We start from the raw sequence: 17,296 nt of genomic DNA on the forward strand, positions 1-17,296 counted from the left end.
GAAGAGAATACAGCATGTGATTAGCAACCATCTCTTCTCACAGGTAGGAAAAAATTCAGAACGTAGAGTTGGCCATATTGACAAACATCCCAAACAGTCTTGCAGTCGGATTTTTGTATTACATTGAAATTCTGCTACATTTGAAGATGAACAATACGGAATTTGTATTTACTTCGTTGGATAATGTATGAAAATGCAGTGGTCGAAACTCAGGGCGGAGAAAAAAAAGCTCATCTTCCACCTTTTTTTTTTAAATTTATTTACTGGTGCACAGGTTTTGGCACCAGTATTTATCTTTGTGCCTGCAAAGCATGCCTGTGTAGCGCTACATATATCTGACGGCGGAACTTAATTGTGGCGGCACCTACTAACATTTTTTTTGAACTTCCGCTTGCTTTGCACTCATTTCTAAGGCGCAGGTGGTTTTTTGGATTACAAAAACCGGAAAAAAAGTGTGACTTAGATTCGAGTAAATACAGTACCTAATTTCAAAGTAGTTCCCATTTAGTTCACTGTATTTGGACAAACATTCTACTAATGAGTAGCTTCTTTACCTGAAGTGCGATTTTGGAAGATCAGGAAAATATACAATCTATGTTTATCATAACCTCTTTATGACACTCATAGAAATTTTTAACCACAAATCCATGAGATGTGGAAATATGAGGCACATAGAAGGTATCAAATATAGTGGACAGAGAGGATCTTCCAGAAATGCAGTAGACTCCCTGACAGATGAATTTAACTTTTGCTTCTTTGGTGTGGGGCCACTTGCTTCCATCATCATTTTTGAATGTTGTTTAATTTAAGACATGTGGAATCACAGTACAAAATCAGCACACAATATTAGCTGAATAACAGTTCAAACATTACAGAGTAATTTGGTTTTGCATTTGATTTTGATCAGCAAACTAAGAAATGTGGCACCAACTTTGCACAAAACGTCCTCACAATTAACTCTTCTATTATAATGTACAGTACTCTTACTTCTGATATATTATATATTTGGAACTGCAAATCATCCAATATCACATTCTGCTCTCTGTCTCAGTGTATTCAGCTATGGCTGTAAGAAATTCTCAACATGGATGATTTTAAAAAGAAGTAAGATCATATTGGAGTCGTATGGTCATTTTTCAACTGTAGAAAATGAAGAACAGACTCCATACAAAGCTTCACCAACACTGAATCAATTACCATTGGCAATCAACCACCCAAAAGAAAGAATTTTATGATGACACAGTATTCCACTTTATCAACTTGAACACAAAACTATTCCACATATAAAGTTGACACTAGGCTTAATTTACTGCATAGCAAATACCAATACAACAAAAACAAAATTTCATTGATACGAACACTTTTTCTGTGTTGGGCCAAGAACTTTTCACCTTTCAATGGCAGAGGGAAAGCACTGAGCTGTAGATATAAACAAGAAGTTTAAGATTACCTCACAGCTTACAAATTTTGCTTTAAGAGCAACAGGTCACTCTTGTCTTCTTCTTCTTCTTCTTCTTCTCTCTCTCTCTCTCTCTCTCTCTCTCTCTCTCACACACACACACACACACACACACACACACACACACACACACACACACACACACACACACACATTCACATTCTGGTTTTTTATTATTACTGTTATTACAAAATCCAACATTTGCAACAATGTAATAGAAATAAAAGTACCATAAATGTGTGCAAGTTCCCTTCACTTAACAAATTCCAACTTCAATATCAATTTCATGCTCAATGAAGTTGCACTTCTGTGACTTGCTTCAGTAAATGCTGTAAAAGTTGCAAAATGGGGAGAGAAATATATGCTTTTAATTCCAAGCAATAAAGTTCTTTTCTATTTAACCAAAGTATAATTAACATAACACACTATATTTTCAATACATGTCATTCATATTGGGCTCTTCAAGCATGGAACCGGACATGCCAACAAAATTAAATAATTTTTTCATTATAACACAAGGCAGAAGTCCAACAGAGCACTCACAAATCTGTTCCTACTTCTAATCAAACTACTGGGAGTAGTTACTTGCAAACTATAAATTAAGAAACAGTAAACCCCGCAGAATTTTTTGTGAAAACCAAAATATAATACAAATCATTTTTTTTAAATATTATTATGTAGATTACCCATTCAGACAAATGATATACCTCATTCTTGCTCAATTGATGTACAACATGGAAAGCCTTTTCTGAATACATTGTATGACCATTATTCAGAGTGTGTATGTTTGTTTTCTTTCTAGCTATGAAGATTTCACCACCTGCTTTATAACAATCTCACTGGTCCAGCATTTAATGTTCTTTGATTCCTGCCTCATACCAAACGTGAAAATTGACAGTTTTATCTCTGCCACTGACAGACTGGGTCTTCATAATGAAACCAATTCAGTTACAATGTACCGAGGGTGTAACTCCTTCTCCTAGAACAGTTACTATTTTAAAAATAAATTTAGGGTTACACTCACCAGACATCTTGATAAAGTCAGCAGAATCAGTAGCTTCATCACAGAGAGCTCGTACTCGTTGAATGCTATCAGAATATTGGGAAACTAAATTTTCAAAGTGTTCATCAGCAGCTTTGCTCTCTGGATAGCTTTTACGAATACGGCCAGCATTGATCAGCTGAGGAGTCAAGCTTTCCACCTATGAATCAACATGCCACAATTAATGAAAGTAATAATGATGCAGTAGTTATTCAACCCACATTGACTGATGTAATATGATGCATTATTTAGACGAATTTAAATTGCTTCATTTTAATGTGTATTCATTACTCAGAAAACAGACACTTGCATGTCAACAATTTAAATTAGCTCAGTTAACAGACTCTCCACCAAAAAATGCCTCTATTTTCTGTTAATCACAAGCGATAAGAAATATGGCAATGAACCATATTTACAACACTAATAAATTTCAATACTAAATTTCTCAATGGTGCAAGTAAGATTTGTGTCTGCATTTGTACACTATTTTAATATAGAGAATCACGATAGATGTGCTAAGAAAATCTGATGGCAATCAATAGCTTTATTCCAAAAAACTGGCAACTGATAGGAATAGTCACAAATCTCCAAGTACTGAAGAGTGTCTCAGAAACAATCTCAGTTTAAAAAAGTCTATACTGCGAACAACAAATCAGTTGTGTTTGGTATGTATTCTAGCAATTAAATATTTAGACCTGCATAACTAAGTTGTCAAAACCACCCTGTGCTCCACTGCTGGAATATTGTGGAGACAGAAGAAAAACACCTTTGCAGCAATAACAGTAAAGCCATTATCAATTTTCTTTATAGCACTAATGATTGCTATAATACCAAAGCATCATGACTACACAGAACAACTCACAAATGATTCCCACACAGGGGCTAGTAGCAACTAATTCAGACAAAGAACATTTAATGTATGTAGAGTCAAGTTCAGGCAAATAGTTCATCACACTCTACACAAAATTATATCAGAGACTTGCTCTAATACAGAAACAACATTAAGGCAGCAACTATTTATATGAAACTTCCTGGAAGATTAAAACTGTGTGCCGGACTGAGACTCGAACTAGGGACCTTTGTGTTTCGCGGGCAAGTGCTCTAGGTTGTCGCAGGAAAGCTTCTGTAAAGTTTGGAAAATAGGAGACGAGGTACTGGCAGAAATAAAAGCTGTGAGTCATGCTTGGGTAGATCAGATGGTAGAGCACTTGCCCATGAAAGGCAAAGGTCCTGAGTTCGAGTAATGGTCAATCACACAGTTTTAATCTGCCAGGAAGTTTCATATCAGTGCACACTCCACTGCAGAGTGAAAAATCTCATTCTGGAACTATTTATATAATTAAACTCACACTCGCGCGCGCGCGCGCGCGCGCGCACTCACACTCGCGCGCGCGCGCGCGCGCGCGCGCGCGCACTCACACTCGCACTCGCGCGCGCGCGCGCACTCACACTCGCACTCGCGCGCGCGCGCGCACTCACACTCGCACTCGCGCGCGCGCGCGCACTCACACTCGCACTCGCGCGCGCGCGCGCACACACACACACACACACACACACACACACACACACACACACACACACACACACACGCGTGCGTGCGTGCGTGCATGCATGCATGTGTGTGTGCAAATAGCAACTGTTGCATCATAGCTGCATAGTACCACACAGAACATCAAAATCCAATTGAAATTATGGTCCTATGGTAATGCAGCCAGTGATAAAAATTTTAGTTTCCAGACACTTATTAGTGACATGAGAACTAAATAGGACAACAAAAAAATAAATGCCAAAATGGTGATTTATATTTTCAAATATTTCATCATAACAGAAAATTATGTCATGTCACCACCATTCCAGCCAGTGCAAAGATGAATGATGCAGATTTTAGAAAAAGTGTACACAGAAAGCAGCTGAAACAATGAAACTCAACCAAGCCCCACTAGGTATTATGAAGTTTTATACTGAATTCACAAGTAAACAAATCAGCTCCTGAATTTGACACAGTTCAGCTGCAGAAATAACTGTTCCCCACTGATAGAAACTGTATGTACAGATATCACCTACATACAGTGAAGTATGCGGAACAGATTTACAGAATTATCACCCTGTGCTGTTTCCACAATGCATCTGTAAACTCAAGAGTCTATAAATAACATATAATTCCAATAATGAGTCACTATTTAATATCATTCAGTATTATTATAATTTTAAATAAGATTAAATAACTTAATATTATTCAATATTATTTAATTACCCTCAACTGTAATCTATTAATAAACATTATGGATTCCAATAACATAACAAAATCCAGTTCCCATTTACTGCTGAATGTTGTAATCCATGTAAATCAGACATTCAACTGTGTGCAAGATATTTTCAGTTATGATTTCCATTACCATAATGATAAGAAGAAAGAGCAAACATGATGTCTGGAATAGAATACTGTTAACATTGTAAGCTGCCCCAAGTGGAAGACATGCTTTGCTGGTGCTCCACAAACTTCTGGATTTTCCTTTGTGTGAAACTGTGTGAGCCAGCCTGAATCAATCTGAAATTCTGGTTTCTCATATTTTACAGTTTGTATGGTTTTCTTAGAATCTTTCGTGACTGTTTCAAGACTCATGTGTATCATGATATATTGTGTATTTTTGAAAATTTGTGAGTGCTGTGCAAAATTTCTATTATATTCTGAATTGTAAAATAAATTTCCTCCATTTAGAAACTTTTGGTGATAATATACTCATTTGAAAATACCTGTTGCCTAATTTCATTGTGTATTTACATTATAAAAGATATATTTCTGATAATTTTTGGATGTTTAAGAATTTTGCACGTAACACACCCGGAGCAAATTGCGAGCAACAGCAGTGAATTTTGTAAATTTTGGCAGCAACAGCTTTTCAGAAAATCATTTCCCTCTTATTGTAGAGTAAGTACTTACGTGTTTACTGCAATATTTACACTTTTTTTCTACTCACTGATCTGTTTCTTTTGTGTCAGTGTCTAAGCTATTATAATCACAGTGGGAAATTAGCTATTATATTTTCACACTCTGTGTTGCAATATTCTGTTCTGTAATCATTTTTCAGATGTTTCAGATCTTCTTACTTTCTGTCTTGCTAAGAAAAATTTGAAGAGAAATTCTGCCTTATACAAGACACCATATCACATAACATGGAATCTCCCTCCAAGTGTTCCATTTTACAAGTTAATACTGTTAACATTTGTTGTACATTAGCACTTTTCTCAACATTTTTACATGAGTTTGTTAGTGAGCATAATATGATGATGACGATAGTAAATACAGAGAGACTCAGCTACTTCTATCCTTCTCTTTGTTTAATAGTAATAAAACCATCATAGGTTATGTACTAGGTACATGAATTCAAATGCAACCCAGTCACTAGTGTAAAGTAATAGTAACGATTTTATTAACTCAAAAATGAAGTTATATACAGTACACATAAGCAAAAATAGTTGCCAAAGCTGTTGGCACATTTATCCCATTGCGACACTAGCCGGTCGATTCCATCCTTGAAGAAGGTGGCAGGCTGCTGTCAGATCCAGGCCTGGACCCTGTCACAAAGTTTGTCGTCCATTGCGACTCGATGTCTGTGAATAGCTTGTTTTAGTGGTCCATGCTCATTCTGCGGTTTTTCAAGACTAAAGCATTCACTTCCACAACCATTTCCAGTGCAATGACACGATGAGCCTGTATAGGACGAGCATCGTCTTCCAGTGACTCGCGCCCCGAAGGAATCGTTTGCGCCATTCCAAAACACTTGAACAACTCAGACTGTACTCACTGTACACAGCCATTGTCCGTCAATACATTTCATGGCCTCCAACTCCTTCCATAGCCAAAAATCAAATCACTCCTTGTTATTCCTGCTTACTCGCCTGCATGTTCGGTAGTGGACAATAACTTGTGTGACCACCTTTTCTTCAGCATGAAACCACACTGCTGTTATGCAACATCAAACAGTGTGCACGCGTCAGTCTCTCTGCCAATAGATAGCATCACTATACCCGCAGTTACATGGTGCCACCTTATGTGTAAGGCAAAGATAGACACACTGACCAGGTTTCATTTGAATGAACCTCATAGTTTACAAATTCAACTGTCAAAGTGCAAAACTAAGATAACTGCATAAAAGTTAAAATGGCAACCTCATATATGTAGTCAGTACTGTAGGTTCAGATATAGAAATAGGGATATTTTGACATCCATGGCATAGTGAGATATGAAGAACTGATACAGTGGTGCTTGGGGCTAAATCGACAACAAGACGTTTCACCTCCACCTCATAAACTTACATGTAACAGTGATGTCTTTAAATCTTGCTGCAGTATCAACATAATTCTAGGAAACATAGCACAAGTTTATACTTGTTTCATAAATCACTAGACACTCTTATATGTGGTGTATCAGGTCCATTTGATGTTGCAGGTAATCATACCATCAATGTTTCTCTACACACCGACCACAATGATTCTTCTTGTAGTAGTGGCGCTTCATTAGTTATTTTGGTATGTTCAATTCTGAGAGGGCATAAGGCAATACCTTCCCTTCTTGTGATTCGTAGTGAAGTCTGCCAAGACATCAGTGGTGTGTGTGTGTGTGTGTGTGTGTGTGTGTGTGTGTGTGTGTGTGATGGGCTCTGGATTATTGGAGTGTGTACTATCTTTCAATTTGTCTTCCCACTGCTTTAGGGTGTGGCACTGAATGTGTGACCTTAAACCAGCACTTAGAATAGCTAATTTGAATGTTTTCACCTCCATTGTTCTTTGGCTAGTTTGTAAACCAGCACATTACACTGAATGCACATGGTAACTTCGTTTCCACAGGAAAACTGTGGATATTCCGGCTGAGGAGCAGTCAGGTGGCTAACTTGCGTGACACTATTGTAAGAGATACGCAAGAAACTGTGAACTAGCTACTACAACCATCTACTGCTTTAATTAAAATTTGACAATTTTATGAAATACAGTAGAAATAGCATTAAATTCTATCACATTACAAACTTTTGTTGTATTTGAACAGGTTTGTAATAAACATTCTTGTTCACATATGGATACTGTATACAAACCTGAATGCTGTTTTTTAAGTAAAGGCAACATTAAAAAATGGAGATGATGTCCTTCAAAAGACATCAGTTGATTCAGAACCCAGACCAATATTTTATTTGGTTATGAGAGATTGTAATGATTTACTAAGTGGATTGCAAATGAAAAATTTGGTCGCTGTTGACATATTAGAGAGCCGGGTAAAAATGTTACAGCTTTTAATCAGGTTTAGAACAAGACAGTGACATTCAGTCGAAACAAGAAGGAAAATAATCCAGAATGACATGTCTAACAAAGGAAATAAATCATGTTAAACTGACTGAAGTTGTTATCATCAGTATAAATTACAGCACAAGAGCTGTCACAGAGATAATACCAATAGATATCAATAAATGACAGGATGAGCAAAAGTTTAAGAATGGGACTGAATCCTTACTGGGATCTTTTATTTATGTATAAGTTGCTGTGGTTACACATAACCTGCAAACTAGAAGATATTGCAGTGTTTTTCAGTCACTCAAGCACAGCACTATGGAAGGGATGGACAGTGAATAAACATCAGCTTGGCTGAGAACTAGGGTGATTGTGGGGAGGGGAATGACGAGAGAGCAGCAAATTTCATCATTCTGGCAACCATGGGAATCATTACCACGTACTTAAGCTTTTTATAAAGAATTTACCATGTTTAAACTGTGCTTTGCCTGAATCCATTTGTAGTCGGAATCAAACTGACTTCAAAACTAGACAAATACTCAAGAATAGCAGCTGAGAGCCAATGCAGAGATGCTTTGCTCTCTTGGCTGTTGTCTTCCTATCTGCTAACATATCCCTCTCCTGTTCTACATTCCCTTCGGAACTTTGGTCATAATGGCCCCTCCAAACATACAGTGGCTTATTATATTAATGGACTGAGATCCGCCTCGACTGCGAAAAAGCACCTAGTGTTTACCTAGGTTTCGGTGTAGATAACTACACCTTCTTCAGAACAATAAACTCAAAAGTGTCTATAAAGACCTTTGTCAATAATTAAAAGCTCAGCATAGCTATACATTTATAAAAGAAAAGGATGACACATAAAAGTACATGTGAACAAAGTCAAAAGAATAACTTAACTTAATGGTGTACACTCCACCTCACATCAGCATGTGTTCGATGGGCCGTGTCCCGTCGCAAACTGCGGCAACCAAACGGTAGCTCGCTTACCAGCTAGACACGCTATCTATGCACATGCGCAAGAAATAGGAAGTTACTTAATGCGCATGCGCATAAAAATACGAGAAAGCCCGTATATTCCCAAACGTGGATCAACGTATACCAAAATTAAAATGGACATAACCCGAGACGAGCTAAATACAAGATAAACATAAAGATCAGCACACAGGGTTACTGTATCTCGGAAGAGTAACATACATTATTGTTGATTATGACAAATTTTTTATTTATTTATTTATTTATTTTTTATTTTTATTTTTTTTATTTCTATTTTTTATTTTTAGAAGCTGTATGAAAAGTCAGTAGTTAGTCAAATGAGGGTGGGGGGGGGGGGGGGGGGGGGAGGGTTGAGGGGACGTAGTCTAAAGACGTCGTGGAGATAAGGATATAGGGATAAAACGTGAGATGTTCACCGGGCTAAAACCACCTACATCGTAAAAAGAATAAAAAGATAAAAAGTAGATGAACAGCTTGACCAACCGCGCTCGCCATATCCTCAAAACTACGAGTGAAAAGAACGAAGTAACGGCGCAAAACCATCAAAAAATTTTTTATTTCTTAGTAGGAGTTGGTCATTGAGGATATTGTCTCTATCATGTTGCAGATGCTTAAAGATCTGCATTTCTTCTAAGATATCTAATTTTAAGCCCTTGACCTCAGCATGAAGTAGCTCAATGTTAACTGGAGGGCTCGGCGCATGAGCCGCTTGCACAAGATGTTCCGCATAAGTAGAGCCTTTAGTACCGTCACCGCTTCGCGTAGGAATATGCTCTTTATATCTGAGACCCAGAGCTCGCCCTGTTTGCCCGATGTAAAATTTTGGACAATCCCCGCATGTAATTTTATATACTCCTGATTTGGAAAGTTTATCGCTCTTACTCTGCAAGGAGTGAATTAAATTCCTATGTAGACTGTTGTTAGTAGAATAGGCGATTCTGAAATTATGGGCTCTGAGTAAACGCCCCAATTTGTAACTTATATTGCCTATGTAAGGGATAGATATTGTTGCCACCTGTTTGTCATCTACCTCATTCCCTAGGGTGGAAGAAGTAAAAAGAATTTGTCATAATCAACAATCATGTATGTTACTCTTTCGAGATACAGTAACCCTGTGTGCTGATCTTTAGGTTTATCTTGTATTTAGCTCATCTCGGGTTATGTCCATTTTAATTTTGGTATACGTAGATCCACGTTTGGGAATATACGGGCTTTCTCGTATTTTTATGCGCATGCGCATTAAGTAACTTCCTATTTCTTGCGCATGTGCATAGATAGCGTGTCTAGCTGGTAAGCGAGCTACCGTTTGGCCGCAGTTTGCGACGGGACACGGCCCATCGAACACATGCTGATGTGAGGTGGAGTGTACACCATTAAGTTAAGTTATTCTTTTGACTTTGTTCACATGTACTTTTATGTGTCATCCTTTTCTTTTATAAATGTATAGCTATGCTGAGCTTTTAATTATTGACAAAGGTCTTTATAGACACTTTTGAGTTTATTGTTCTGAAGAAGGTGTAGTTATCTACACCGAAACCTAGGTAAACACTAGGTGCTTTTTCGCAGTCGAGGCGGATCTCAGTCCATTAATATATTAACAAACGATTGCTGACGCGCTGCAATGTTGAAGGTTCTTAAATACAGTGGCTTCCCTATGTGCATCAGATATGTAACGTAAAAATGCAATAAATGACGAGGGATTTTCATCACATTAAGGACCAAAATGTGCAATTATCCTGGATGCCCACCTGTTTGCCATACTCATCCCATCAGCACTTCTGGTGTCAACATAATGGTGTAGTTTCCACCATTCGATCCAATAACAGTTGTCTTTTTGCACTATGATACTGCCACAAATGTGTTAGCCATGGACAAAACCCGTAACCGCATTTGGCTTGTGTTAGCCAGTGTGGCAGGGCATGGGCTCTGTCTGTACCAATTGGTGAATTCCACTGGTGTCAGTCACTTGACACACGCACATGTGTGCCAGGTGTTCTCACCAACAGAGTGGGTTGCGGTCTCCAGACCATGCCACCTACCTGCTGGACACGGCCCCTGTGCTGCTACACAGTACTTCCTACTCAGCCCACTACCTACTGTCACCATCCCACAGCTCCATGTAGCATTGCATTCATTGTTGCTGCTAAGAGGGTCTGGGTGTCAATACTGGGGTCATCACTGTCCCATCCGCACAGTCACCACACTGCCGCCTAACTAAGAATCATCAAGGCCCCTATTGTGCAATGCTGCACCAGCTCCCTGCAGCCTCTGCGTTTTGTTCCCTGCTGATGGTGAATGTTTGCACCAGTGTAGCAACACAGATCAGGAACCATTCTCCCCATAGGCATCGGTTTCTGCCTTTGCCACGATTGCATTACCATCGTTAAGTTTGTAATTGTGCCTCTAACAAGCTTCCAGAAAAAATATAACACTGAAGGTGCTAGCAAATACCTTGATGAATCTTTGTGAAGAGCAAGTCCATAAGCTTACAGTATGGAATATGGAGTTAGAGTAGTAGCTAATGTAGCTGAGATTACAGGCAACTGTGCCGATGTCAAAGTTTTGTTTCTTGTCTAATGTGGCTTGGCTGAAATTGACAGGAGATGCACAAACTTATTTCAGATTGGTTGAGGTACTGAAAAATCCCAAGAGATTGGCAATTTTGGTGAATGGCTCAGTGGAGCAGTACACCAATAAGAAAGCAACCAGTTGTTACTGTGACAAACACTCTAACCTCAGATAGAGGTCAGAGAAGATTTCAAGATCTCTTTCATGTCAGAATTAGGCTTTTGGTAGGGATTCAGTTTGCAATGAAGAGTTCTTGGAGGAGGCTGTTCTGAGCAGTTGACGGTTTTATTCGGGGATTAACCCACAAAATGGTGGCAAAGTTAAGGTGGCGTCACCTACCTCCTTGCATGAGGCAGTTCACTTGCCACTATTGCATGGAGAAATGGGCTGATTCATTCCAACTCCATGCAATAATGAGCTGGGGTTCATCTTCACAAATCAAACTACTTGCAGACAATGTAGGCGAGCAAGTCATACAGCTGGAAGGTGTACAGCTCTCTAAGTGAGGCAATTATCTATGGAGGTGAGGCTTCCACATATGAAAATCCTCCAAAGATGACAGTTACCAGATGACAGAAAATCTCATTGTCATCATGATTGATGGCCAATTAGTTTGGGCACTAGTCGACCTAGGGGCTTCTTTTTCAGTAATATCGCATGCTTATCATCTCCAGCCAATGAAGACTATGTTTCATGATTCAAAAATGAGTGTGTTAAATGTAACAAATGAGAAAGACATCCAGCCAACAACAACATGTATTGCAAGAATAACTATCAATGACCGAACACAACCCTTTCATATTTGATGTTTTAACAGAATGCAGTCATGATGTTCTTCTCAGATAGAACTTCTTGCAGGCATCGAAAGTAATGAAACTGTGTGAGATCAGAGATCCAGATTGACAAAGCTGTTACAACGAACACACATAGCTCCGGACAGTTGTTTGCTGTTGAATATGATGATGTCCTGCTGCCAGCAACAGATGAGTTCCAGTAGTCAACTGAGACACACAGTAAAACTGTGAAGATTTGTAGATTACAAAAATCTACTGAGGTTAAAGAAATCAACTTGCCAGCGATGATCATAAGCATTGTAGGCAGTCCAGGAGAACTTTGGATCACTAACTGTCACGAGCAGCCACAAACCATCCCTAAATGTACGTGTGTTGGGGCATCTGAACCAGTCCATGAAGGGCAGCTTAGTGTCACTGAAGAATCATGCTATATTACCACTACAGACAACACAGGGAAAGTCAGTTAAATTTCAAACTGCCAATAGGATATGGCCTGCATGTTTTTTGTATTTTAGAAGTTTAATCTCTTTTTTTGTAAGTGTACAACCGGGTACTCATTGGCACAGTAGTTGCTCGTTGCTTGGTTTGGGGGGGGGGGGGGGGGGATTAAAGGGACCAGACTGCTACGGTCATCGATCCCAGTTGCTCGTTTGTTTGTTTTGAACACAAGTGAGCATTAGATTCAGCATAGTTAGCCTTTCAGTCCAACTCCTACTGTCACCTGTGACATCACCAGGGCAGCAAGTTACATATTTAGCTTTTTCTGTGTTCTCATAGTAGTACATATTGCTTTAATTTCATGCGTGTTTTTGTACTTAAGAGGTTTAATCTTGCATTTTGTAAGTGTACAGTCAAGCAATCTGTAGCTCAGTTGTCATTTCTTTTGAACAGCCAGCTACACAGTTTATTAAGGTATCAGTGTCCATTGGTCATACTTGGATATCTAGGTATCTCTTAGTTTTTGTAGTATACTTCTTCAGTTTGTCTTGCTAGGATGTGTGCATGCTGCATGCAGATGAAAGAGGAGCTGCAATCATTTAGTTTCAGATGATGGACATAGAGGAATTATGTGCAAAGTTTACACAGATTGTAATCATAATGTGGAAAAGTAAAGGAAGACAATTACTGAACTATATGAAAGAAATTGTCATAACTTCTGAACAGTTTCTGTTAGGGCATTCAAACTGCATGGTCGGCTGCAAGGCATGACGGGAATTAGTATCATTTGGTTTAGCAATGAAACCCACAGTCATTTGGATGGGTTCGCCAATAAGCAAAACTGCCGCATTTGGGGGACTGAGAATCCGTATTTCACGATCGAGCAGTCTCTTCGCCCTCAATAGGTGACTGTGTGATGTGCAATGTTCAGTCACAGGATAATTGGTGTGATATTCCTTGATGGCATGAACACTATCGAATAGTACATGAAGGTTTCGGAAGATGATTTCATCCCCATTATCCAAAGTGACCCTGATTTAGAGAAGATGAGGTTTGTGCAAGATGAAGCTCAACTCCATCGAAGCAGGAGAGTGTTTGGTGTCCTGGAGAAGTACTCTGGGGACCGCAATCTGACTCAGGGGTACCCAGAGGCCACTGGCATGGGCCTTGATTGGCAACCATATGCTGCAGATCTGAACAAATGTGACTATTTTTTGTGGGGCTATATTAAAGACAAGGTGTACAGCAATAACCCCAAAACCATTGCTGAGCTGAAAACATCCATTCAGACGATCATCAACAGGACTGATGTTCCGACATTTCAGCGGGTCATGCAGTACTTCGCTATTGATCTGCATCACATCATTGCCAATGATGGTAGGCAAATTGATCATCTCAAAAGCTAAACCCTAATATTTGTAGTGACATTTACATGTTGAATAAAGTATGTGAATGCCGTAGTTTGTAATTAATTTACTATTTTCATATAGTTCAATAATTGTCACCCTGTATGTGTGTAGTTAGTGGATTAAGGATGGAAAAGACCAACTGTGGTTAAACAATGGAATTCAGAAAATGTTAAGGAAGCAAAGGCTGCTGCAGACACTGTTCAAAGAGAACACGCGAATGTTGATAGGCAAAAATCAGAACAGATTCGTGCACCTGTTAAAATATCTATGTGCAAAGCATGCAACAACTGCCCCCATCACATCTTAACAAAAGATCTGGCTGAGAACCAGAGAAAATTTTGGTCCCTTGTAAAACTGCTGATTAGGTCTGAGGCTTATATCCAGTAATTCGTTGACCAGTACATTGTGGCAGTTGAAGGTAGCAAAACAAAAGCCAAGATTATAAATTCTGCATTTAAAAAAAATCATTCACGCAAGAGACTCTTACAAACATACCATCATTTCATCACTGCAGAGTGTGTGTGTGTGTGTGGATAACATAGAAATAAGCATGTCTGGCACAGAGAAACAACTGAAAGAGTTGAAAACAAGATAGTAACCAGGTCCTGATGGAATCCCAATTTGGTTTTACAAGGCATATTCTATAGCATTAGCCCATTACTTAGCTTCAATTTATCATGAATCTTTCACCAAGCGCAACATCCCAAGAGACTGGAAGAAAGCACATGAGACCCTGTATACAATGTGGGTAAAAGAACGGACTCTCAAAATCACAGACCAGTTTCGTTATCATTGGTTTGCTGCAGAGTTATAGAACATATTTTAAATCAGAATATAATACATTTCCTACGAACTGAAAAGCTTATGTCAACGAATCAGCATGGTTCTAGAAAGCATATGTCGTTTGAAACTCAGCTTGCCATTTTCTCAATGAAACTATGGATGAAGGGCAACAGGCAGGTTCGATATTTCTAGAAAGCGTGTGACACAGTACCCCATTGCAGAATGTTAATGATGGTATGAGTGGTACGAGCATATGGAATAGGTTCCCAGATATGAGAATGGCTTGAAGACTTCTTAAGTAATAGAATCCATAACACTGTCCTTGACAGCGAGTTTTCATCACAGACAAGAATATTGTTGTGTCACAGAATGTGTGATCGGACCACTATTATTTTCTTTATACATAAATGATAGGGAAGACAGGGTGGTCAGCAATCTGCAGTTTTTCAGTGATGATGCTGTGGTGCACCAGAATGCACTGAAGATGAGTAACTGTAGAATGATACAAGGTGACTTGGACAAAATTTCTAAGTGGTATGAGGAATGGTAACTGGCACTAAATGTAGAACAAAGTAAGTTAATATGGATGAGTAGGAAAAACAAACCTATAATGTTCGGATACAGCATTAGTAGTGTCCTGCTTAACACAGTTACATCGTTTAAATATCTGGGTGTAACGTTTCAAAGTGATATGAAATGGAACTAGCATGTGAGGATTGTGATAGGTAAGGTAATCTTCAAAATAAAAAACATCTAGTGGGTGTGATGAAATATCAACAAAGTTAATTAAAGAATATGATTCTGAGTTAAGTAACACATTAAGCTATCTGTGTTACCAGTCGTTTATCAGTGGAATATTTCCTGAACAGTTGAAATATGCTGAAGTTAAGCCACTGTTTAAGAAGGGAGAGTTACTTCTGCATCACTGACTGACAGGCAAGACATTGAGATATTAACCATTCGAACTCAGCAGTATAACGTTACCACTGTGTACAAACCCCAAAAATCAGATTTCGTCTTTACTGAGCCTGGTAATTTCAGTTACCAAGACTTTAATTTTGTATTGGGCGATTACAATTTTCAGAGCACTACATGGGGCTATAAAGAAACTAACAGCAGAGGAGTGGAACTAGAGACCTGGACTGAGGTACACGATCTACTACTCATACATGACCTGAAACTGCCAAGCTCCTTTAGTAGTGGCAGATGGAAGAAAGGGTACAATCCCGATAACATCTTTGTTAGCAAGAAACTCACTGCTCAATGTGGAAAACTGATTCGTGAGCCAATTCCCCATACGCAGCATCGGCCCATAATTTGCACAGTCAATGCAGTTGTTAAGCCTGAACAAGTTCCTTTCAATAGAAGGTTAAATTTTAAAAAGGCCAATTGGAAGAAATTTAGAGAGCTCATTGATGTAGAAATAACAAAAATCCCTCACAACCTGAGATGTACAACTCTTTTGTCAAACTCGTTCAGAAGGTCTCTAGCAAAACAATACCATGAAGATGCAGAACACAGTATGTTACGGGACTGTCTGAGGACGCAAAGCCACTACTGGAAACATACCTGAAGCTCTTTGATGATGAGACACTTCTAGCAAGCGATGAACTCATGTCAGTCATAGCTGAGAACCGCAAAGCCAAATGGTGTGACCTTGTGGAGAACCTGGACATGAAAGTGAACAGTAGGCAGGCTTGGAAACTGTTAAAGAACCTTAACGGCGACGCCACAAAGTCAAATGATAAATTTACTAACGTCACGGCAGACCAAGTCACCACTACATTCCTTATGAATGGCAAAATCCACGGCAGAAAGTACCAGGAACCATTAGCACCTGATCTGGCAGAGGAAAATCATCACCTCAAGGCACAACTTACAATGTCAGAACTTACTGCAGCCATTTCCAGCTTGAAGATTTACAGAGCTCCTGGCATCGATGAACTTACAGTTAAGCAAATCAAAAACTTTGGCAGTAATACCCTACAGTGGCTGCTAGATTTGATAAACGCATGTGTAGAAAGGCTCCATATTCCAAAGATGTGGAGGAAAGACCAAGTGGTTCCACTTCTGAAACCAGGAAATGACTCTGATGATCCAAAACACTTCTGACCTGTGTCTCTTTTATGTCACTGTTTTAAGATCTTGGAACGCCTGACGCTAAGTTGCACAGAAAGCATCTTGGAACAACAGATCATTCCAAGGCAGGCAGGTTTCTGACCAGGCAAATCATGCTGCGGTCAAGTCCTGAACCTGACCCAACATATCAAGGATGGGTTTGAGAGGAAAGAGATCATGGGAATGGAATTCATAGACCTTTCAGCTGCATATAATACTGTAAACCATTGGAGGCTCCTTAGGAAAGTATATGATGTGACAAGAGATTACCATTTAGCATCACTGATAGGTACTTTCCTGCATAATAGGAGATTTCTCGTCTGTCTCCAGGGCAAGAAGAGCAGGTGGAAAAATCAGAGGAATGGCCTACCTCAGGGAAGCGTCCTCGCCCCAGCTCTATATAATATAT

At 39.1% G+C, this 17,296-nt stretch overlaps 1 protein-coding gene across 2 annotated transcripts in view; it reads right to left on the reverse strand.

Moving 5' to 3' along the window:
• LOC126299339 (vinculin) overlaps positions 1-17,296 on the reverse strand; it is a gene marked incomplete in the record, with an annotated part of 267,846 nt that overhangs the window by 103,530 nt on the left and 147,020 nt on the right. For both annotated transcript variants that reach the window (XM_049991172.1, XM_049991173.1), the window contains 1 exon segment: positions 2,484-2,661. In XM_049991172.1, the coding sequence (XP_049847129.1) occupies positions 2,484-2,661 (178 nt within the window).

This window comes from Schistocerca gregaria, chromosome X, assembly GCF_023897955.1.
Source record: "Schistocerca gregaria isolate iqSchGreg1 chromosome X, iqSchGreg1.2, whole genome shotgun sequence".
NCBI lineage: Eukaryota > Metazoa > Arthropoda > Insecta > Orthoptera > Acrididae > Schistocerca > Schistocerca gregaria.